Raw genomic sequence first — 22151 nt, 5'->3', positions numbered from 1 at the left:
CCTCTCACCTGCGTGCGTTTGGCGCCGAGTCAACTCACAACGCCCCCGGCGGCTAAAATTAGAGCTACAGGGAAGCCACCCCGTCCGCCTCGATGAGGGTAAACGGCTGTCTAACAGTGGTACTCAATACTTGAAAGGGGACAGCGATGCACAGCCTTGGAGGAGGTATTGTGTACAAGCAGTCCTGGGCAATATACTTCGATCGAACCGTCTTCTAGTGGCTGTATGCTTGGTACTTGACAGAAACTCACCCGAAACACACGATTTTCCCCCCCCCCGAACAACCAAATTACAGTGGGCCTGAAATCGGAGATCTCTACGGAGTAAACTGGATGGAGCCCAGGAGTTGGACTAACTAATCAGTGTACCAACTACCAGCCTCTCCCTCTCCAAGCGCAGTCCTTCGTCCTGTGAACTATAAAACATCACCATACCCCGATCCTGTATTTTTGACCAGAATACCGAGTTTGTGTTTGTTGTTTATGAAGCATCCTCACTCTCGATCCTGATAATAACCACGATGATGATCGGAATAATATTGTAAAGTAATCTTCTGGTACTATTCCTAGCCAGGAATCAAGACTGAATAACAATCATCAAAATAGAGAAGTAGGAGTATGGATGTATGTCAGTATGTTAGGATGTAAATAATAAAATAAATAATAAAATAATCAAAACAGTAAGGGTCCATTATTTCCATTATTCTTTCGCGGCTTTCACAAGTCGCCTCACCCTCTCTCATCACCCATCTTCAGCCTTCTCTTTCTTCTCTCCTCCCCTCCCTTTCTTCTTGAACCTCCTCCCCTTTCAAATCTTCCTCATCCTCAATCCTCTTCTTTCGACCGGGGCTTTCTTCACCATTATATCCAGTTTCTCTTACAATACTCTCCTTTACATTCCCGTCATTCCCCGGAGGAACGACCCTACTCCCCCAACTATTCCCTGGGGCTCTCTTCTCCCCGCCCACCACCAAATCCCATTCTTCTCGGACGAGATTCAATCCTCGCCTTTGTTTCTTTACTCCTCCGATTTTCCTTGTCGCTCCTTGACCTTTTATAACCTTCCAACTCTTCGAACCCTTTCACTTCAATTTCAACGCATTCAACTCGACAGATCGGCTGTGGCTTGAGAATCTGGTATGTGAGCCACCTGAAGTCCGAATCTACGATCGCCTTCTGCTCTTCTCCATCGTGAATTATTTCAACTCCTCCTGGAACATAAGGGACTCGTGCCTGCGGTTGTCTTTCTTCTCCCTGCTCTCCTCTGTTTTGCATGGGCGTCGATCATTAGTTTCAGCCCTTGCAGCTTGCGCCCGCTTGCTCTCTAATTCCCGAACTCTCCTCAAGCCTCAAAACTGACGTGATACCCTTGTACAAAGAACGAACAATCCCACTCCTTTTCTATTTGCGCAGGCAGCAAAATCTATTCTGTCTTTCGATCCGAATGCTCCTCTAGTTTGGTGGAACACGACTTTCTCCTCGCTCCCTCTCTCCTTGAGCATTAGTGGAAAGGAACACGACCCTTTCCCTACGCCTCTCGCGAAGTGGCCTAAATCATGCCGGTACAAACAAGTCCACCGTCCTTCCCGGACTCGTTCCCATCGTTTATGTCGGTATATGGTGGATTCCCTGCGCGCTACAAAGAGGACGAGCATTCGATCCACCCCTCCAAGTTCCAGCCCATGTCCCAGTCAATACAAACTCGCGCCGTCTCTTTCCTTCCGTGCATCGCGAAAGTGTCTCGTCAATGACCTCCGGCTCAACAGAGTCCTCGCCCACGACCACTATCTCGCCATTCGACTCTCCTTCCACAGGCGACATCTCTCCAAGCTCTTCTCCAGAAACCCCTTCGGCAATGCCATTATCCTACCCTAAATTTACACCAATCATCCGCCCGGTGGAGGTTGCCCCACTGTCCACCATGACTTCCGACAGCTCCAGGTTATCGCTGGCTCCAAATCCTCCGCGACCGGACTCGCCCGGACGCAGAGCACGCAACCTGAAGAATCTCTCATTACGCATGCCCCTGCCTTCGCAGTCCCGACCCCCCATTGCGACTGCATCGATGCTCGAGACTTCATCGAAACATTACCTCTCTGCCCCACCCTCTCCCATCCCGATTCCTCCGAAGAGCAGCCGGCGCCGCCCTGCAAACCTCACCATCCGGACTCCGGGCTTTGACAAATCATTCACCACTAATGTTCCCGACTTGGTTCCTCCCACACCTATGGGACGTCAGTCCCTGCGCCATGCAGAGTCATCACCTTCTCTCGCTTCGATCACGTCTCCTGGTTTCGCCCCGCGCGGTGGCATGCAGCTCCCTCGACCAACGTCGCATCACGGCGCCAGGCGTCTATCGGGTACATCATCTGAAGATACTTCTCCGTTGACATCCATGCCCGACGATGGCTCCGCCTTCTCTCAACGCGTGATTCCTGAAGAGGAAGAGGATGAGCCGATGCATTCACGAGAGTCGACGCGTGGTACCGACCGCGGTTATCCCAATGGACCTATTCGGATCTACGACACCGGCGTGTTTCTGTACTTGGAGCCCACAGCAGAGGAAGCTGCACAATTCGACGTGGTTATTAATGTCGCCAAGGAAGTCAAGAATCCCTTCAACACGGATAACGATGCTCGCAACAATACGGTCATGAGCACGTGGCGCAATGCCTCGATGGCCTCGAAGCGGTTTTCTGGCGGTGATCCCCAAACAGCCATTTCCGAAATCTCCTTCAAGTCGGCGTTTGAATACCAGCCTTCAGAATCTGGGTCCGCGACCCCGACTACCCCCACACCTAAATCTACCACCCCCGAGTACATCCACGTTGGCTGGGATCACAACTCGGAGATCCTTGATGATCTACTTCCTCTGTGTGAACTGGTTGATGACCGGATAGCTCAGGGTAAAAAAGTCCTGATTCATTGCCAGTTGGGCGCGAGCCGCTCTGCGTCTTTGGTGATCGCGTATGGGTTGTACAAGAATCGAAATTTGGATTTCAATTCGATGTATGACCTGGTCAAGGCACGCAGCCAGTGGGTGGGACCAAACATGAGTCTCATCTACCAACTCACCGACTATCGCTCTCGCTTGCTGCGAGGATCTCCTTCATCGCGGCCGGCTCCTCGCGAGTGGTTTGTTCAAACCGGTCGCAGGAGCTCGGAGCCTCAAGTCACTCGTGCTGAGCGAGTTGAGGCGCAGCAGCGAACGGCAGTGCCAATGATGGGACTACTTCCCACCCCACCGACTCATTCATTGCGCCCCAAGACCAGTAGTAACCATGGGAATAGATCTCCCAAGCGCAGTTTGTCTCCGCGCCCACTGCCCTTCCGACAGAAGTTCCAGTCCGTGGAGCCTGCATCTGGTCGCCCACGCGGGTTACCACGCAGTGTGAGCAGCTGCGACCCACTTGTCCAGACTCACGTCTTTGTTCGTGATGGACCAGGATCCCCCGATCTAGGCGCTGGCTTCTTCTCCCCGAGAACCACTGGCTTCCTGGCACCACCTATACCTCTGCCATCATTACCTTCCCGAGGACTCGACAGTACAATGGCTGAAAGTTCCAGCTCGGTACAATATGCCGAAGATACTGCCGATCCCCGTTCTCCTCCCCCAGGGGGAGAGCGGATGATCCTGAGGAACATTGATGAGTTCCTATAATTCTCTCGCCTGTGCGCAACAAGCCAGGCTTTGAAATGATGATTTCCACGACCCCGACATTTTTGCATGTCTTCTTGATCTCCGACATAAAGATCGCATGTTTCACTTCATTTCCGGCCTTTTATTCTCTATTTTCATTTCTCTCGGCCACTCCAAGTTCTTTCACTTCTGTTCCCCAGTCATATACCCCTCTCCTGATTGGGTTGATGATATCCATGACCAAAGCAGGCTTTGCTGTCGTTCATCACCTTCCGACTCGCATGTCGCATATTGACCTCCTTTCTACCAAACTGAACTGCATGAGTGAGCGGTGCATATAGCCTCCCTCGCCCAAAACCCCCTTCTATCGCTTCTATCTTTCTTTTGACCATCGTCGATTCATTTCCGGTGTCACTGGTATGAACACAATCTCATGCCGTGGGTATTTTGCGGAAGACCTTGTCTATCTTCTGCAAGCCCGGTAACTGTAATATTATTTTACGGAGAAGATGACTTGGCTCTGTTTCTCTCATGCATCGATTGGACTATACAGTCCATCACATCACAACCATCGCTTTTTACCTTTGCCCTCTATTTTCTACCCCATTTTCCTCTTTTCTTATCTGATCATCCTGTCCCACATGGCATGGCCTTCGTTCTTCAACCTTTTCTATATACTCTTTCTTTGATTCCCTGTGCTTTTTGTTCCCTCGATCCCTCTGCCCAGGTCCAGGCGAAAGGATGGACACCTGGACCGCATTCAGTATCCAGATTGGATCTGGGTGGAGAGTTGGATCGAGGGAAAGGAATGACAAATACCCCTTGTGCGCAGTTCGACTATAGAAATGAAACAGCTTCCAGCTTGAAAATATTCTTTGTAATTGCTTTTTGTAGAATAGTCCGTAAATAACCGCGAATGGAATCAGACAAAGGTCGTTACCTTATATAATCGCGGGGTTATACTGCGTATCAATCTCAGGTGGAAATTGATAACCGATAAGGAAACATCCTCCGCACTTCTCACCCAAAATTTTCCCTTGCGACAAACACAGACCCTCAAACACCCACAAATAATGGCAGAAGATACTCACCCAGCCTATCTCTCGCCCAGCGAGCTGGGCACAAAGGACTAGTAAGTACAATTGAGCCCGAACCAGCCCATGCAAGCCTCGGAGGTAGAGACAAAAGCTCGACTCCGAAGCCCCGCGTTGCGCCCCTCCTCGAGTAGAAGGAGGGTATGCACGACTAGCGCAATTGAGAAGTCTTAAATGCACTGCGTCTACGATACACATCTACCCTAAAGTGTCCCAATTAAGATACCCTCATAACTCCTGGTTAACCTGCACCCACCTATCTGAATCTCGTACTAACAACCCCACCCCGCCAAATAGCTGGGAAACATACTACGCCCGCACCCTCGCACACATCTCGCACGCCGAAACCAACCCAGACACCAAGGCTGAGGCCGGCGAAAATGCCGATGCAGACTCAGACGCAGACTCAGACGTCAACGACGAAGATGACCCCGGCACATCATGGTTCTCCGAGCACAACGCGCCCGAGAAAGTCCTCCACTTCCTAACGAGGCGAACATTCCCGCTCGCGCCGCGGAATACCCGCGCGGAAGGACAGGCGCAGCCGTCTGTTCTGGATCTCGGAACTGGCAATGGTAGTATGCTTGCGCTTTTGAGGAAGAAGGGCCGGTTTAGCGGGAGGATGGTTGGGGTGGATTATTCGGCGAGGAGTGTGGAGTTGGCGAGGGAGTTGCAGAGGGTTAGGGGGCATTCTGCGTATCGGACGGATAATGAGGATGATGATGATGATGATGAAGAAGAAGATGAGGATGAGGGAGAGGGAGACAATGCGGACGCAGATACCCCCGAACCTGCACCCATCCAATTCGAGGAATGGGATATCCTTGGCTCCAAGGCTGTCCTCTCCGAGTCCGGCGTGAAAACCTCTCCCACCAGCGACGACGTAACACTACCCTGGTTCCCCTACGAAGAAGGTGGTTTCGATATTGTCTTGGACAAGGGGACGTTCGATGCGATCTCGCTGGCGGACGATGCCAAGGCGACGCGCGTTTGTGAACGGTATCCTGATATCGCGCGGCGGTTGGTGCGGAGAGGTGGATTTTTGATCGTGACTAGTTGTAATTGGACGGAGGATGAGCTTGTGAAGTGGTTTGTTGCTGGGAAGGAGGATGGGGAGAAGAAGGATGCGTTGGTTGTTTGGGGGCGTGTTGAGTATCCGCGGTTTAGGTTTGGAGGGCAGGAAGGGCAGGGAGTGTGTACGGTTTGTTTTCAGCGGGTTGGGGAGGTTTGATAGAGTGGATTTGGGGAGTTAAGTCCATTTGTTTTCGAGATGAGTATATAAACTAGACTTGAGAGGTCTGTCTTTATGATCTACCATATGACCAGTCTGCCATTTGTCTTCTAGATGCATAAGCCAGAGACTTGAGAAAGACATTTTTTTCTCTCGCATGAGAAGGCCATGGTCCGATATACAGGACGGTTCCAAGTTTGAGCCCCGACAGATTTTCAAGAACATCTTAGCAGTGACGCGTTGGAAGGCCCTAAAGTGATACCTGGGACATCGAGAAAGACGATTCGAAAGACGTCTAGAAAGATCTCTCAAATTAGACTGACTGAATTGGTTCGTTACTATGGTTTCTAGACCCAGACTTTTGGACCACCACCATAACTCGATGATCATCCAAAGAAATAATCAACAGCCCGATGGACGGTAATGGATCCCCTGCTAACAGCCCGGAGGTAAGCAAAGCACGCAGACCACCAACTCGAAAGCTAAACCACATGGATATAAGCTTTCTCATCAATCTTGTTCCCAGATTCACTGATCTTGGAACCACAGATCCCAAAGTTCACCAGATCGTTGATCAGGGATCGAACGATGATACACTAGTGTACCTCATAGCCCGAGACTGAGACACAGCAACTCGATATATGATTGGTTTAGAGGCTCACATTAGGAAGATACTCCTTCAACGGATCAAGAATTTGTTCCAGTGACGTACGCATACACCAAGATCCAAGATCAGACGGATCGAGAGTTAAATTTGATTATGGAGTTTGTGCACGCGATTGAATGAACTACGTAGTGTGATCTTGCCATGAGTGATTACTCCAGGGACCACGCCAAGGTCCTGAATCAAAATCAATAAGCCCAATTTTGCCAAAGCTATAGTATAAAATACCCATTGATCATCTCAATATCGATTTCTTCGAAGAACCCTGACCAGTCCATCAAACAGCCCCGCTAGTCAGGCCTAGAACATCGGTACCCAACCCCCGACGGTAGTTCCGTTTCCACCCCGCATTCCACACGACCTACTAGTCCCAGCCAATCTAACTAACCCATTCTCAAGGCACGTAATCCGAAAGGAAAGAAACTCAGGCACCAGCTATACCCAGCTCTGAATCCGTTCAGGTACGGCCAACAAAGAAAAAGAATGAGACCGGGACACTGCGTCCCGATAACTCCATCTCGAATGAACAGAGATGGCTGAAACTCAATTCCGATACACGGTCAAAGAAAATTGCATTTAGCACGTAATATGAAACAACACAGTGCTGTGCTTTCTTTGTGCGTTGTCTGATCCCAATTGGACGCTTTATCCCCGTTTGGCGGGTCCAAGCTTCACCGGAGAGGGAAAATAGCACTGCATGGCTAGCTGTCGCAGGGCTGTACGGTCAATCACGAATGCTACTTGGTAAGATTACAATTGGTTAGACTTGAATCTTGGTTCATGAGTTATATTCATTGCGTACCCCGTCCGCGGGTTTCATTGAGTACATATGGGAGGAGAGAGAATGTGCGTGTAGCGGGATATGTGATCGAGGAGGAAAAGGTTAGCGACGGATAGGGGAGAGAGAGGACGAGATCACGCGTGGCATATGAGTGTTGGTTTCAATGCTGGGCACAATAAAAAGAAAACACGGGGGTGTATCTGTGCGAGCTGGAGAATGAGTAGTGGAAAAGTCCACGGCAAGAGGCAAAAAAAAAATAAGAAAACAAGGGCGACATGACAAGCTCGTAGGTATTGTGTGGTTTGGGATATTGATGATGATGAATATGCGCCGGCCATTGCAAAAAAGGCCATTTATGAGGTTTCCAGGAAAAAAAGACAAGGCAAAGGAACAATCAACTAGCAGAAGCAGACGAAGAAAACTTAAAAGAGAGACAGAAAACAATCGGGCCAAAGAGACATGATACATGGGAATCCCATAGGTCAAAAAGGGCTCCCGGAATATAAGACACGCATTGTGCGAAGAAGAAACTAACTCTGTTCTGTTCCCCGGGGCGATTGGCTACTCCCATCATGAAATGAAAGTGACCATCCGATCGAGTTCCCAGAGTAGCTTTCCTTCATTATGAAACGTGCATGTCAAAACATGTAAACAAGAATAATTCTCATGTGAAAAAAAACGCTCAAGCTCGTACATTTCGTCGTGAAAGGGTGCGTCGAGTGGCACAATAAAAAAGGCCACAGTGGCGGCCCGCTGTCTGGCTCGAAGCAGGTAACATGGGAGGAAGCAGATACGGAGTAATCTACTCCTCCATGCGACCAAAGACACCATCGTCGTCATCATCTGCAGGGGCTCGGCGGCTGCCAAAGTCTACATCTGCGTTGCGTCGTTGACGGGATTCCTGTGCAGTAGCCTCGCTGTGGCTGTTTCGTGCGCCACGCTCATCCGACACCTTGTATGAAAGGGATGGGTTGAGCGACGCCGAGAGGAAGGCATCCGCATTGGAGTTGCGGCGGTAGGCCTCGTTCATGGGGCCGGGTCCGGAGTGTCCCAAGCCAGGGCTGAGGTTTCCAGGGTGGCTGCCCGAGTCAAGGTAACGAGCCGGCAAAGGAGGGACGGGAGGCACATCCGGAGCCATGGCCACTGGTCCTGTGCGGGGAGTGCCAAAGTTGCACAACCCGATGGCGGCAGCCAAATCCGCCTCGTCATCCTCGTGGAGTCGGGTGTCTGCGGTGGACGGACGGGTGTCGATGCTCGACTTGCGGAAGTGGGAGAAGGCAGGGGAGTGGAGCGGGGCGCTTCCGTTGTACGAGCTAGAGGGGATCGACTGGTAGGAGCGAGAGAAAGCGTTGCTGATGCTGGGGCGCTTGGTCCAGTTGGCCGGCATGCCAGACATCTCGAAATCGTCGTCTTCCTCCTGCTCATCTATCGGAGGTGGCGTAGTCTCGGCGGAGCTGATCCCATCACGCACGACCGAAGAGGCATCTGGGGAGGCGGAGGAGAGTTCCGACTCCGCATCGGGGGAGTGTTCGGGGATGTCGTCGTCCATGTTCATGTTGACCAGCACCGTGGCAGCCTCCAGAAGCTGCACCTGCTGGTGCTTGGAGATGAGGAGTTTCGAAGTAATCGACCATGCAGGGTCATGTTCCCACCTAAGTCGCCACAAAAAATTACACGTCAACCGGATGCCACCAGCGAAATTAGGGGAGGTGAACAAGGTAGGAATGGTCAAGTAGAGGGGGCAGAGTAAGGGAATAATGACGGAAGGGATTTGAATGACCACGAGGGCGACCTGCACAGAGCCGACGTGGCGCATGCTCCCGATCGAACGAGAAGAAGACAGCCGGGCGACATGGGGGATACACACATATGCTTGGATAAGCAGCTGCCATGCTTATATCCTTTCCCGCAGCGGTCGCAGCGGAGGTCCGCGGGGGTACGCTTTCCATCGAGCTTCATGTGAGCACCTTCGCTGGCTCGGCGGTTGCGGCCCTTGAGGGAAGGCTTGCCGTCCTCGTCGGAGTTGCTTGGAGAAGGCTTGCGAATTACTGGAGGTTCCTGGCTGGGGCTGTTCATACTTCGGGACAGGTATGAACTAAACCCAGAGGCACCTCCGACCGAGGTGGATTCCAGTCCCTTGCGGGCCCCCAGGCTCCGACGATGCGCGGCACCCATGGGGAGCGAAGCGGCCTCGCCGCCTTCTTTCATCGACGCGGCGACCGCAGCCGCGGCATTGGCGGCGGCAGTGGTCACACTCTTGCGGCGGGTTATACGGTGGTTGGCATTGACGGCTCCCAGCGATATCGAGTGAGCGTGTTGTCGCGGGGTGGTGTTGGGGAGAGGACGAGAGAGGGACAATTCCTGGAGAGGTGGGCGGCCACATCATCAGTACTGGTGAACACCGGCGACCGATTGAAGGAGGGGGGAAAAGAGGACTCAAGGCCAAAACCAGTGAATTGGCATTCGACATTGAAGCCACATACCTTGAAAGAAGCCATGGTAAAGGACTTTCTGGCACGTTTTTTCGAAAGCCCTTAGAGTGACGAGGCACGCTCAATTCCGGGTGGAAGCTGGTGGAAGTATACAGAGGGTCGGGGGATCGGGGGCGGCTAGTTGGCGGGATACGGACGAACCGAGCGTATGGAGGTGGTGAGGAGGGAGTAGATGAGAGAGAATAGAGAGGGAAAATCGAACGACAGGAAGAAGTGAAGAATCAAGGGAAAGGTAGAAGGAGGAGAGAAAAAAAAGTTTAGGAACCAAAAAAAAGCAGGGGAGGAGGAGAAAGAGGAGAAAGGAGGAGGAGCTGGGTACAGAAAGAGTACAAGCCATCTGGTATGGTGGTGGCCCACCAGAAATCGCTCATTGTCTTTGCGGGGGCTTTTCCCTTTGAGCATGCGGGGGGGGATCTCCGTAATCATACGAATTTGGTATTCTACAGTATTTATTTTTATCAGGTTGTACAAAGGACCCTGAATTGTCTTCTCTAGCGATATCCTTGGATTTGAGGTGATCCTTTTTTTTGGATGTCAACTCAAGAACTACTTGTCGCCGCCGTGGGCCATTTGGGGGTGTGTGTGCGTCTCGCAAGGCCACAGGCTGGATGATGCGATAACCATGGCTCCACTTCGCTTCTGGTATTCCGGGACAGTCAAGAACTGGGAACCTGAACTGTGAGCGCCGCCCGTCCGTTGGGAATTTGGGACTGACATCAGCCGTTTGACTGATTTAAAAGGCCATCCCCATGCATCGAAGGGGATTCGAAGCCCCAAGGTAGGGTCATGGCCGGTTCAAGGACCGATGGGGGTGGTGCGCACTTCCCCTCCTCCAATCTCAGACAGGGCGTTCTGTGCAGGGCAGAGTTCAGGGTCTCCCGGATATTGGGAAATGTTCAGGTACCTATGGATCTGGGAAAGAAGGCATGCGCAACACTGCTGCATCTGTCAATGATTCTGCCAAATGGTATATCTGGCCGTCTGGTCTCGGAGTTCATGGTTGGGAAGGACAAATATTCTAAGAAGGGTGACTCGGAGGGAGCATCTGTTGCCTGACGATCACCCGCCAGGATCACAAGGGGAGTGTATATTCTGGGTAATCGGTAACTCGGTCTAGGGAAGTCTGTCAGTATGCTAATGCCGGGGGGGCGAGAGCAGGGGAAATGGTTTCCCAGCCAGGGAGAAACCAGCAGGCGCTCAGGTACCTTCCTCTAGGACGACAAGAGGGGGTAACTTGGTAGTGCTAACCCACCACTAGCGATATCCTGTAAGAAAGAGGTGCTCGTGTCCCGATCACCTGCATGGTATCGACCGGTCTAAGACCTCGCCCCGGTGGGTCCAGTGATGTCATGGGCCAACCAGCCAACAACCGGGCAGACGTCCTATTTGAGGATCCAATTGGACATCCAGTGGGCTTTCAGTGTGAAGTGGAGTCAAAGAGGGAAGACCGAGTGGAAGTGGAAGGCGATAGGAGAAGTCACGGGATCAGGTGACTCATGGTCTGACCGGGGTTCCACGTCACGTTACTCCCGTCAGTACTCCGTCAAGGAATCACGTTACTTGACCCGGTATCCAAGATGTAACTCCGTACAATTAACTAACTAGTTACTCCGTACTCCGTAAGTTAACTACTTCTTGATGACTGACTAATAATTGCTCCCGTTCAGGACAGCATCAAACCAGTCGCACCCAATTCTGGCGTGTCTTGAAATTTTGAAACTCCTCTAATTGTCCTACCTCGGAGCGCCCAGGCCCAGTTGGACGATCAGATCTCCTCTGGTCGCGCCAGCCCGCGCGCTAACGCTAGCCGGAGAGGATCATTACTCCGCGTAGTCCTAAGCCCCTCAGGTGCTTCTGGAGCTGCTCTTGCACCGACCGTTCCAGTCCATGTTCCAGCGCTACTGGCAGCACCCACGGAAGAAATAGCTAGTGCTAGCTGGCAGCACCCAGGTACCACCATTCCCAAGTTGGAGTCACGAGCTGTGCTCTGTACTCCATCTTTTGATATCGTAAAACAATACTACCGTCCTTAGTCATATGGGACCATGAGATAAGCAATCATAAGGTCGGGTCCCGGTGGCGGTCATAGGTAATGATAATACCTAATGATCACGTCTATCTTTCTCTGCCTGGCAAAGCCCAAAACAAGACAGCCTGGCACAATTCCTGTCCCAGTGCCACAGTGCTTATCTCAGACAGGATTTCAAAACACTCTTCGCAGAAACATGGGTTCCTGCGGCTGACGGGGGTGTGGGTGGCTATGCAGATCATGCTTCAGCTCAACAAATCATCGCCTCTAACAAGCCACTCAGACACAACAATCCTATTCGTAGGGTAATTTTCGGGCACAATCTCATTCATAAGCCAATCATTCTGCTGAACAAGTACGGAGGTACACAAAATCTCTCCCACAAATGCCCAGCTGAATATCCAAAAAAAGCAAGTATTTCGATTCAAGAAAAAAAAAATGTTTCGCAGGCTGCAGTCCATGGTTATTTCCCCCCAATCCGGCCTTTCCACGGCTATCTCCACTATGACGAAGGGCACGAAGACAAGGAATAGAGGACCAGAAATATTATTATTGTGTAGCGTAAAGATACTATAGCCTCTCACTATGTATGTACTGTACAGACTATGTACAGCACTCCGGAAATTACAAACCGATCAATGCCAAATAATGCAAGCGCACCTATTTTCCCTAGGCTCACTATGCCGCGATATAATCGCGTTGTCTTTATTATCCCGCCGATTGCGCCATCGAATATAATATGTCACCTTCTAATCCTACAGCCAGACCCGTACCATCGATATGCCTCTCTCGATAATCTAGCCAAAGGTTATTGAACAAGAATAGCCTTTCTTGAGCAAGGGCATTTGATACACCTTCAAGCTATACTCGCGCCTACGGCTAATTCTTCTCCGCGGCCAATATCTCCTCTACTTACTCCGCACTATGGCGAGCTGGACATTATGGCCTATCTGTCCTATCCAGTTCATATTAAGCAGTTGGAGCAATAGCTGTGACAGAGTATATTGAGGAAGCACGCTGCAAAGTCACAAAGAACGACCCGGCCGCGCAGAAAGAGGCTCCTGAGGTTTGAAGGCATCTCAAATCATCTGCCCTTTCTTCGAAGCATGGATACGATCAGGCCTATCCAGATGCCACTAAACTGTTCTCCCTCGTTGTGCCTTCGCCTGCTCTCGCCGGTGCAATCGAGTTCAAAGCAATACGCGATTTTTCAAGAGGCAAACTTCACCACAGGCCATCTTCTCTGTCCAGCGCCATGAACGGAGTACTTTCTTCTCTTAATTCTACAGGAGAATCTTTGCCTGTTACATTGCCGCAGACTACTGAATATGCTCGTAGCATGAGCGCCTCTCAGGAGGATATAGTGGTTCCTGGCCCTGATAGCTAGGCTTTAGTGTGTCCTGGGCCAATCGTGAGGTTAGTCTTTGTGGTTGAAATGAGACACACTTTTGAAAAGGGTTCGCCTTGAGAAATGAGCAGGACACGGATGGGGCTTTGAATCACAGATATCACGCCGTATTTACGCAGACACATCGTTGACCTAATAATCCTGTACTACTGCGACTGATTGAAGCCCAGATGTAAAGGCTGATTTTTATTCATAGACTACTTTCTGGCTAAGAAATGGAAGAATCTCTCACGTCACTTATGACTAAGAGGAATGATAGCTCAAAGGCGACAAGGGAGTCACCTCCGCGAAAAAGCATTGTCCCGATGCGTTCAACTTCCTAAAAACAAACCAGAGCTTGGGGTTAGTAGGGGGGTTCAGGAATGGGGCTTGGACGAAACAAAATCCCGCTTGGGGGTACGACAATGGCATTAAATGAAACGAATGGGACGAACCGAAATCAGGCCTTGCGCTCATTCCTGAACTCTCGAGCGAGGGCCTTACCCTCATCGCCGCTGCTGAGATCTTCATCTGTGGCTTGGGTTCATTAATGTTGTCGCCGAAAAGGGGGATTAGCATCGAATACAGGGTTTCGATCTCCTGGTGCAGCGGTTGGAGGCGCTCGACCATGAACTTTCTGGATGTAGGCTGTAGCTTCTTGACGCGGGGTCGCAGTGCCGTGTACGCTCTGCGGCGTGAATTGTAGCGGGCTAGCATTTGTCGAAACTCCTTCACGGCGCTTTTGGAGACAGTGGAGTTTTTGAAAATCGGGGGGTACAGCTTTGAGTCGATTTTGGCAGGGAAAGCTGAATCGGAGACCTGGATTGATTCGAGGATTCCCCCGACCTCGGGCTTAGCCTCGACGAGGGCATTTTCGTAGTGGCTTAGGTCCTCGGGGCTTTGACGTCTAAGGAGCTGGCCAAGCTGGAGCTCCTCGGCTCGCTGCGACTCGGGGGTGGAGGGGTCCGCGTCGTATTCGTCGGAAGGTAGCGCTGGCATCTCGAGAGGTTGAGCTGCCTTTTTGGAGTTTGGTGGAAGTGAGGGAAAGGAGGACAGTCCAGGGTCAAGATCTTGAAGGTTATCTGGGTAGTGAGGTGAGATGAGAACATGAAGGTAGTGAGGTTGTCTGGGGTCGTCTTAGAAGAATATGGTAAGATGTAGGAGAAAGAGAAAAGAAAGTTCGAATGATGAGATAAAGTTGGAAGAATAAAAGGAAGGTGCAAGGTGAAATGAAGTTGTGAGACCTAAGGAGATAGTGATAATGATACGTGGGAGTGGGTGCCTGGAGCTAAGATGAGCTTAATCGAGAATAGATGAGAGGTTACGATTCCATATAATACACACTCCACACTCGGAGATATGAGCCTCTAGCCGAAGGCTCGAGCAAGCACAAACGAAATGAGTAGAAAGGTCTTCATATTTAATCGCGACATGATCGAACGAAAAAAGGAGTTTTATGAGGTGATGAGTAGTAGAGAGGATTGAGAGGGGAGTAGACAAAACAAAAGAAGAAGAGAGAGGGAAGAAAAGGGTAATGCAGGTCCATAAGTACAGTAAAGGAAAAGAGAAAGGGGGAAAAAGTGGAATAAACCCAGAGCACAAAAACACGGTGATATCACACACTCCCTGCTTTAAACAGCCAAAATATGCAGATCCAAATTGCGTACACAAAAACAAAAACATCAATTCGGGCCGTCTATGAGGGAGGGAGGGGGGTCTCGTCGCGGCCATCCTTGCCGGTCGTCTCCTCGGGGTCTACCTTGGGCTCGGGAGGAGCAATGGTCTCACCACCCTTGCCGTCGAAGTACTTGGCGAACTCAGCGTGCTCGGGCCACTCGCGAGGACCGAGGAGGCGGATCAGATCATCACGGCCGAGGACCTCCTTGGATAGAAGCTCCTCCGCAACGATGCCGACCTCCTTCTTCCGTGAGCTGAGCAGCTCGTAGCACTGTTTGTAGGCCTCCTCGACGATGCGGCGCACCTCAGCGTCAATAGTGCGGGCAGTATCCTCGGAGAAGGGCTTCTGGAACTGCTGGCCAGAGTCGTCCTCGTAGTGGATGTAGCCGAGCTTCTTGGACATACCGAACTTGGTGACCATGGCGGTGGCCATGCGGGTGACCTTGTTGAAGTCGTCGCTGGCACCGCTGGTAACAGTGTCGAAGTGCAGCTCCTCACTGACACGGCCACCCAGGGTCATGGCCATACGGTCCATGAGCTGGTTGACGTTCATCAGGTAGGTGTCACCATTAGCGGGGAGGTACTGGGCGTAACCCAAAGCGCCCTGTCCACGGGGAATGATAGACACCTTGAGCAGCGGATCGGCCCACCGGAAGTACCAGCCACAGATAGCGTGGCCAGCCTCGTGGTAGGCAACGGTGCGCTTCTCCTCGGGCGAAAGAACAAGAGACTTCTTCTCCAGACCACCGATAACACGTTCAATGGCCTGCTCGAAGTGGCGCATAACGACGGTGTCGGCATTTTCACGGGCAGCTGTAGATAGAATATTAGTAAACTCCAAGGAGAAAGGGTTACAGTATAAACTTACCAACAAGGGCGGCCTCGTTGACACAGTTGGCAATATCAGCACCAGCGAATCCTGGAGTCAGAGCAGCAAGCCGGCCTTCCAGGAATTCCATGTTCTCATTCGTAACGATCTTCTTCAGGTGAACACGGAAGATCTGCTTACGGCCATCCATGGTGGGACGGTCGATCGTGATGTGACGATCGAAACGACCGGGACGCATGAGAGCCTTGTCGAGGACATCAGGTCGGTTGGTACCGGCCAGAACGACAACCTGCTCGGAAGTGTTGAAACCGTCCATCTCCGTCAGGATCTGGTTGAGAGTACTCTCACGCTCGTCATTGCCACCGCCGAAGTTCGACTTTGAACGGGACTTGCCGATAGCATCGATTTCATCAATGAAGATAATGCAGGGGGTGTTCTTCCGGGCGTTGGCGAACAGATCACGGACACGGGATGGACCGACACCGACGAACATCTCCACAAACTCGGAACCGCTGACACTATAGAAGGGCACACCGGATTCACCGGCAGTAGCCTTGGCAAGCAGGGTCTTACCAGTACCAGGGGGACCAGAGAGAATAGCACCGCGGGGGATCTTCGCACCAAGCCTTTGGAAGCGCTCGGGCTGTTGGAGGAAGCTGACGAATTCCATAATCTCGACCTTAGCCTCATCCATGCCGGCGACATCGGAGAACTTGATCTTGATATCGGTCTCGTGGTTGAAGCGCTTGGCACGGCTCTTGCCAATGCCAAAGATACCGCTCTGACCACCACCGGCACCACCACGGCGGGAGAACCAGTAGATACCACCGATCAACAGCAGAGTCGGGGCGAAGGACAGAAGGGCACTACCCCAGGGGACTTCGTCGACATAGGCAACTGGGATTCGCTCGTGGTTGGGGATACCGAGTTCGTATTGAGCCTGCTCCAGCTTCCTCTCGAAGCTGTCAACAGATCCAATGCTGAAGTAGACGTGGGTCACCGGTTGTCCAGCAGAATCGGGATAAGCCTGGTTCACAACCTCGCGGTTCAGGTCGACACGGACGCGGTGACCGTTAGCGACGGTCAACTTCTCCACGAGACCCTTGTCGAGATAGTTCGAGCGGAACTCCTGCCAGGTGATCTCTCGGCCACCACCACTCTCGCCGGGGAAGAAACTGCGGTAGACGTAGTATGTGACGAATGCGGTGACCAGGAAGGAGGCGGGATCGAATCGGAATTCAAACACTCGAGGTGCAGCGGCTCCCTGATCCTGCTTTTTCTTCTTCTGATCTTTAGTCTCCTTCTCGTTTCCCTTTCCTTCCTTCTCCTTGCTCTTCTGCTCGGACTCTTCCTGTCCCTCCTTCTTCTCCTCGGTGTTCTTGTTCACCTGATCGTTCTCTCCATCTTTGTTCTTCTTATACTCCTCCACATCCTCCTTGGCTTGCTCGCTAGTATACTTGAATAGCCAACGCATCATGCGAATGTGATCCATCAAAGACGCATTTGCGTGCTTCTCGATAAACTGCTTGACTTCATCCGGCATGCCATTCTTCATCAAATGCTTCCGCAACGTATCAATCGCCTCATGCTGCGAGTCCGGCATTCGAGTCTTCAAATGCTTGGTGAATGCATCCAATTTCGTCTGATCCTCCGTGCTGAGGACGGACTCCGCCTCATCCTCTTTGTGACCCTTCTCCGGCTCGCTCCCCTTCGGCGGGGAGTTACCGGAGTTGTCATTCGGAGGAGTAGGGCCATTTGTAGCGTATGTCCGGATGCGAGAGGATGTGATTAGGGAGGACAGTCGTGACGGGTGCGTTCGTAGAGAGGTTGTTCCAGCGCGGCCGACGCATTCTGTGGCTCTCCTCGAGAATCGGGCAATGTTGCCTGGCCGCCGGAGTATGGAGGCCATGGTCGAGGGGAAGAGAAGCCCACAGGGCTGAGAGGGTGAAGAAAGGGGGTGATCAATCGGATTCGGGGGCGATGGACAACTCTGCGCAATCCATAGAGGGACCTGAGGTTATGGTAGAAAGCTCTCAAGCTGCGGCCAAGTTCGGCACCGGGTTTTTCTGAATTCCGGTGCTCGCTGAGTCATCGGCCATCGGAATCGGGTCGAAGGAGATGGACTTAAACGGGGTTAACATTCCATCTAGAAGACTTCTAGACTATGATGACTAGGAAAAAAAATCTGCTTTTCTACTTCACTATTTGGACATTGTGTGATCTTCAATGTATTATTTAAGATTGGAGATATCTTCGCTGAGTGGAACTTTTGGAGTCTTTACTCCAGAGCGCCCTTTGCTCTTTGATCAAGAGTAGACGAGCGCATCAATGTACATGAAAGTAGGGAGAGAGGAAGGTGTGTAGTAGTAATAATAGAGGGGAGAAGCAACGCTCAATCCAACAGAAAACAGCCCAAATAATGACCCAGCCCGTGAAACCGCTACCAAGCGCCATAAATCTAAGTAATAAAAGATACAACCCCCATAGCTTTCTGCCTCATATCCGAGCCATTTGGCCATGATTTCACTGAGGCTGGCCATTGGCACCAACGCCTTCAAAAACAGGGAAATTAGTCGACATGTCTGCCCAGTCCCATTCGATAGTCATAGGCATCTGCCAAAGATCTTGTGGAACAAACGGCTGCTGGAACGGTCCCGTATTGGGGCTGGTAGGTCGGAAGGATTGGTCGGGGAATCCAACACCGGCCAACTGTTCAGGGCTCAGTATATCTTGGAAATCTTGTCCCAGACCAGACATGGCATGAACGTTGCTCGGGAAGTCACCGGAAATACCGGAGCCAGGTGGCATGGTAGGGTCATTGCTGAAAGCTTTCGCATTACTAGGCGAAGCAGCTCCAGCAGAGGGATGGTTGGCGAACATCGAAGGTGAGAAGGGAGTATTATGAGGAGCTTTTGCGTGTTTAGCCGAGGGAGAGGTTTGGGGTTGTTGTTCATTCGAATCTTGCGTAGCAGAGTCATCTGGCGCGGCCTTGCGCTTCTTCCGCGCATGAGACTCCTTTTCAGCTTTGTCGAGAACGACCTTGGCGATTCTCTCGAATTCACCGCACAGCCCAAGCATGCGTTTGATGCTGCCATTGGACTCATCAGAGACCAAGGTGGAGAGGAAGTTGACCACCACATTCATCAATTTGACATCCGACCGAGCACGAGCATCATTCGGATTTTGAAGAATATTAGCAAATAGGGTAACAAGAGCGGACACTGGATAGTAAAGAATCAACCTGCCAATGTTGAATTAGTATTTGAAAATGAGAAAAACACCAATGAGATGATCTTACCAAACGCAAGCGAAGTCTCCCTGTGGGATGTACTTGATGAGGTTGATCGAAGCCCGTGCAGCAGTCACGCACAAGACAGCGGACAGGAAGACTCTGGGATTCAACGGCCGGGCATTCAAGCCTTGGATAGCATAATTGGACAACCGACTCGTCCAATAGCCATGGTGCACGGACATGCGATGAATGGTAGTCAAGCAGTTGTAGTAGGCGAAGTGGAGAACCACGACGTGAATGAGGAGAGGTCCATGTGTGGCTTGAATTTCGTATTCAGGTCGGTAGTCGATGGGAATATTGTCCTTCCAGTCTTCTAGTTCCTTGTCCAGCTCGCCAATGGTGTTGAGCAATTCGCCGTCGGACTGTTTTGAAGCCTTGGCAGAATACAGCCTCTTGTAAACTCTGCTCTCGATGGTAGCGAATTCGCAGAGAGACCGGAAGAGGTTGAATTTCCCTCTGCCATCGGCGAGCGGCACGTGTCCGACATTATCTGGGGGGTCTTCGCTTGGAAGTTCGACATTCATGTCATCATCGTCCTGTACTGGTGGCCTTCCTGAACGTAGACAAATGCTTTGAGATGGTCAGCCTGAAATTCGTTGAGAGAGGAGGAGTGAAGACGAACTCTTTGTCAAGGCAGTAGGCAACCCAGAAGACTCGCTTCCGCTGTTCCACCTCTACCGGATTCAGACCGAAGCCGGAGCCTCGCTTGTGCAAGCCAATGCTATGGGAAAGGCGGATAGCTGCAGCAACCAAAAAGAATGCTGGTTGAGGGTTAGGAGTGCCCTGTAGGAAGAGGGACTATGAGTGTGTTAGTGGCGCTGGAATTTGGAAATTTGAATTCAGGTACTTACCATGCCCAGCAGCGCTTGAACACTGAGGAGATCAGTGTTCCGCATTGTCAATTCAGTCAAGACCCCCATCGCATTTTTCAGATACAACCAAGCCTTCTTATCTTCCTCGTGGGGCACCAAATTGCTCATCACACGCAGGCGGTGGGAAATCGCCAGAACAACATTGATACTGGCCCACCAACCCGAGCCCTCATATGGGTCTCGTGAGTACTGTCGCTCTACCAAGTGCATAAAGGTCGCTTCGTGGAAAAGCGGGAACATGCAGTTGAAATTTTCGAAGAAGTCCTTGAATAGGGATAGAGCTTCTTCTTTGGGTGGAAGTGGCTTGAACACCCGTCGCGCAAAGATGTCGCTGAAAATCTCTGGTTTCCAGTACATCCACTTGTTGTCATCGACGTACGCTGAGGCAATCATATCTTGGAAGGATGTGTCACCCGTTTTTTCATTGACCCATTGAATACCTTTAGGAGAGAATATAGAGAACCCTGACGAGGAACCTGTAACAAAACGGTTAATAACTTAAGACCCTTCTCAATGTATGATAAACCTACCTATATACCGGGTCTCGCCGCAATTGTTGGTAACCAGCGAGCACATCATATCTGACAACGCTTCAACCTCTGTCTCAGACTCTTTTTGTGAATCGGGCGAAGTCGCGGCGGTATGCGGACTGGATTGAGATTCCACGTGGGGTGTGGTACTGTGAGAAGTGGCCGATTGTTGCTGGGTTGCACTCGGGATGTTAAACGTGTTCGTATTTCTCGCCGCGTTGAGAGCATTCGTTCGATCGGCGAGTCGTTTTTCCAACGTTCCTAGATCTGTCTTTCCATTATCATCTTCGGAGAGGAGGCCAGAGAGTCGGAGGAGCGATTCCATGCGGCCCAGGCGGTTTTCCAAGCCCTCGATGTATTTCGCCCTGCATTGTCCAAGTCAGATCCAATCAAGTGCGCAAGTCCGTCATAACAACCACTCACCCTTTCGGGGGATTTCGTTTCTTCTCGACTTGGGTAAAGACACAATCCGTCTTATAGTTGATACAGTGCGAGCACTTGGGCATCTTGCCGTCGCACTTGATCTTTTTCTTCCGGCACATATCGCAAGCCTATTATCAAATCCACCAATCAGCCAGTGTCCATGAATAATTTATAGATCGATAATGCGCACTCTTGCGATCCTCCGCCGCTTTGCATCGTTGGCGTCATCCCCCGCGGCCAATGCCGAATCATCGGCATACATCGACCCCGCGAGACCACCCATCTGGGAGCCATCCTGCGAGTAGCCGCCATAAAGCTGCTGCTGCTGCTGTTGTTGGTGGTTCATCATCATCTGGTTCATGTCGAAACCCATGCCGTCATCCCCGAGGCCGTCCATGATGGTGACTTTTTTTTAGGTGGCGCGTGGAAACTCCGCGGAAGTGGAGCTGGAGGAGGGAGGGCGGTGTTAAGTAAAGACTGCGGGGCTGACTATCATGCAAGTCGGAGACGTGCTTTCCCCGAAGCTTTTCCCCTGAAGTTGAAGATCGGAACGTGAGGGCAGGGTGGATCGGGCAGTGGATGACGCATCCAAGGTGAGATTGACTGGAGAGAAGGTTAAAAAAGCCAGATCGAGGCTAATACCCTAGTAGAGCTGCTGATTTGGCGCTACGACGGTGGATGGAAAAAGAGGACGAGGGGCCGTTGATGGATAACCCAAAGTCCCAAGTTCCGCTGACTCAACGCAATTGACATCAGCAGCGGACCTGGGTTTTTGGGATTACTGTTCAGCACGGATCTAATATCAGGGCCGGGGTGAGTGAGTGAAAGAGAGCAGAATACGAAATACGGGAGCCCTGCCTGTTGCTGCCTTGAGCACTGGAGGAACGGAGGTGCTTAACCCCGATCCCGAGCCAAGACTGCAGAAAAAGTGGCCTGTGGCGCCCGCAATTGGGGGGAACTTCCGACTGTTTCGTCCGTCGGGCCCGAACAGGGATTCACGGATTCATGGTTAAAGGAGAACTCATCCGTCTTCCGTTGACTGTCCGGACTGGAGACTCTAATAAACTTGCTATCGGATGAAAAAAAGGGTCGCTTTCCGAGTACCCTGATGACGCAGTAGTACGATAGTATATGACTCTTAAAACCTTGTGCTGCATCTTCCGTGACCGCGTGCCTTCTTCTGCAACGAGCAGAGATCGGCAGTCCGATGA

The 22151-nt window shown here is 51.4% G+C and overlaps 7 protein-coding genes across 7 annotated transcripts; 3 read left to right on the top strand and 4 right to left on the bottom strand.

The window, feature by feature from the left end:
• Positions 1-1746: 1746 nt before the first annotated feature.
• Positions 1747-3660, top strand: dspD (putative protein-tyrosine phosphatase; the record flags this gene model as incomplete). The annotated part of the gene is made up of 1 exon (XM_057153381.1): positions 1747-3660. One exon carries the CDS (start codon positions 1747-1749, stop codon positions 3658-3660), a length of 1914 nt encoding a protein of 637 aa, XP_057007719.1.
• Positions 3661-4712: 1052 nt separating this feature from the next.
• On the top strand, positions 4713-5964 carry N7473_007440 (putative S-adenosylmethionine-dependent methyltransferase; the record flags this gene model as incomplete). The annotated part of the gene is made up of 2 exons (XM_057153380.1): positions 4713-4771; positions 5031-5964. 2 exons carry the CDS (start codon positions 4713-4715, stop codon positions 5962-5964), a joined length of 993 nt encoding a protein of 330 aa, XP_057007718.1.
• A 2247-nt stretch (positions 5965-8211) lies between these two features.
• N7473_007439 (putative C2H2 finger domain protein) lies at positions 8212-9907 on the bottom strand (the record flags this gene model as incomplete). The annotated part of the gene is made up of 3 exons (XM_057153379.1): positions 8212-9061; positions 9277-9770; positions 9893-9907. The coding sequence occupies 3 exons, from the start codon at positions 9905-9907 to the stop codon at positions 8212-8214; spliced, it is 1359 nt and encodes a 452-aa protein (XP_057007717.1).
• Positions 9908-11245: 1338 nt separating this feature from the next.
• N7473_007438 (uncharacterized protein) lies at positions 11246-11934 on the top strand (the record flags this gene model as incomplete). The annotated part of the gene is made up of 3 exons (XM_057153378.1): positions 11246-11480; positions 11507-11520; positions 11653-11934. The coding sequence occupies 3 exons, from the start codon at positions 11246-11248 to the stop codon at positions 11932-11934; spliced, it is 531 nt and encodes a 176-aa protein (XP_057007716.1).
• Positions 11935-13581: 1647 nt separating this feature from the next.
• On the bottom strand, positions 13582-14316 carry N7473_007437 (uncharacterized protein; the record flags this gene model as incomplete). Its single annotated transcript, XM_057153377.1, has 1 exon — positions 13582-14316. One exon carries the CDS (start codon positions 14314-14316, stop codon positions 13582-13584), a length of 735 nt encoding a protein of 244 aa, XP_057007715.1.
• Positions 14317-15013: 697 nt separating this feature from the next.
• Positions 15014-17732, bottom strand: N7473_007436 (ATP-dependent metallopeptidase FtsH/Yme1/Tma family protein; the record flags this gene model as incomplete). The annotated part of the gene is made up of 2 exons (XM_057153376.1): positions 15014-15807; positions 15863-17732. 2 exons carry the CDS (start codon positions 17730-17732, stop codon positions 15014-15016), a joined length of 2664 nt encoding a protein of 887 aa, XP_057007714.1.
• Positions 17733-18067: 335 nt separating this feature from the next.
• On the bottom strand, positions 18068-21933 carry atrR (transcription factor atrR). Its single transcript, XM_057153375.1, has 7 exons — positions 21131-21933; positions 20941-21068; positions 20518-20882; positions 19967-20463; positions 19738-19913; positions 19122-19685; positions 18068-19064 (listed from the first exon to the last, which is right to left on the bottom strand). Exons 1-7 carry the CDS (start codon positions 21335-21337, stop codon positions 18347-18349), a joined length of 2655 nt encoding a protein of 884 aa, XP_057007713.1. The 5' UTR covers positions 21338-21933; the 3' UTR covers positions 18068-18346.
• Positions 21934-22151: the final 218 nt, after the last annotated feature.

This window comes from Penicillium subrubescens (genome assembly GCF_028828155.1).
Source record: "Penicillium subrubescens strain IBT 31985 chromosome Unknown utg000005l_segment0_segment0, whole genome shotgun sequence".
NCBI classification, from domain to species: Eukaryota; Fungi; Ascomycota; class Eurotiomycetes; order Eurotiales; family Aspergillaceae; genus Penicillium; species Penicillium subrubescens.
Note: the sequence above shows the minus strand (reverse complement) of the source record. Positions and strands in the feature narration are given on the sequence as shown.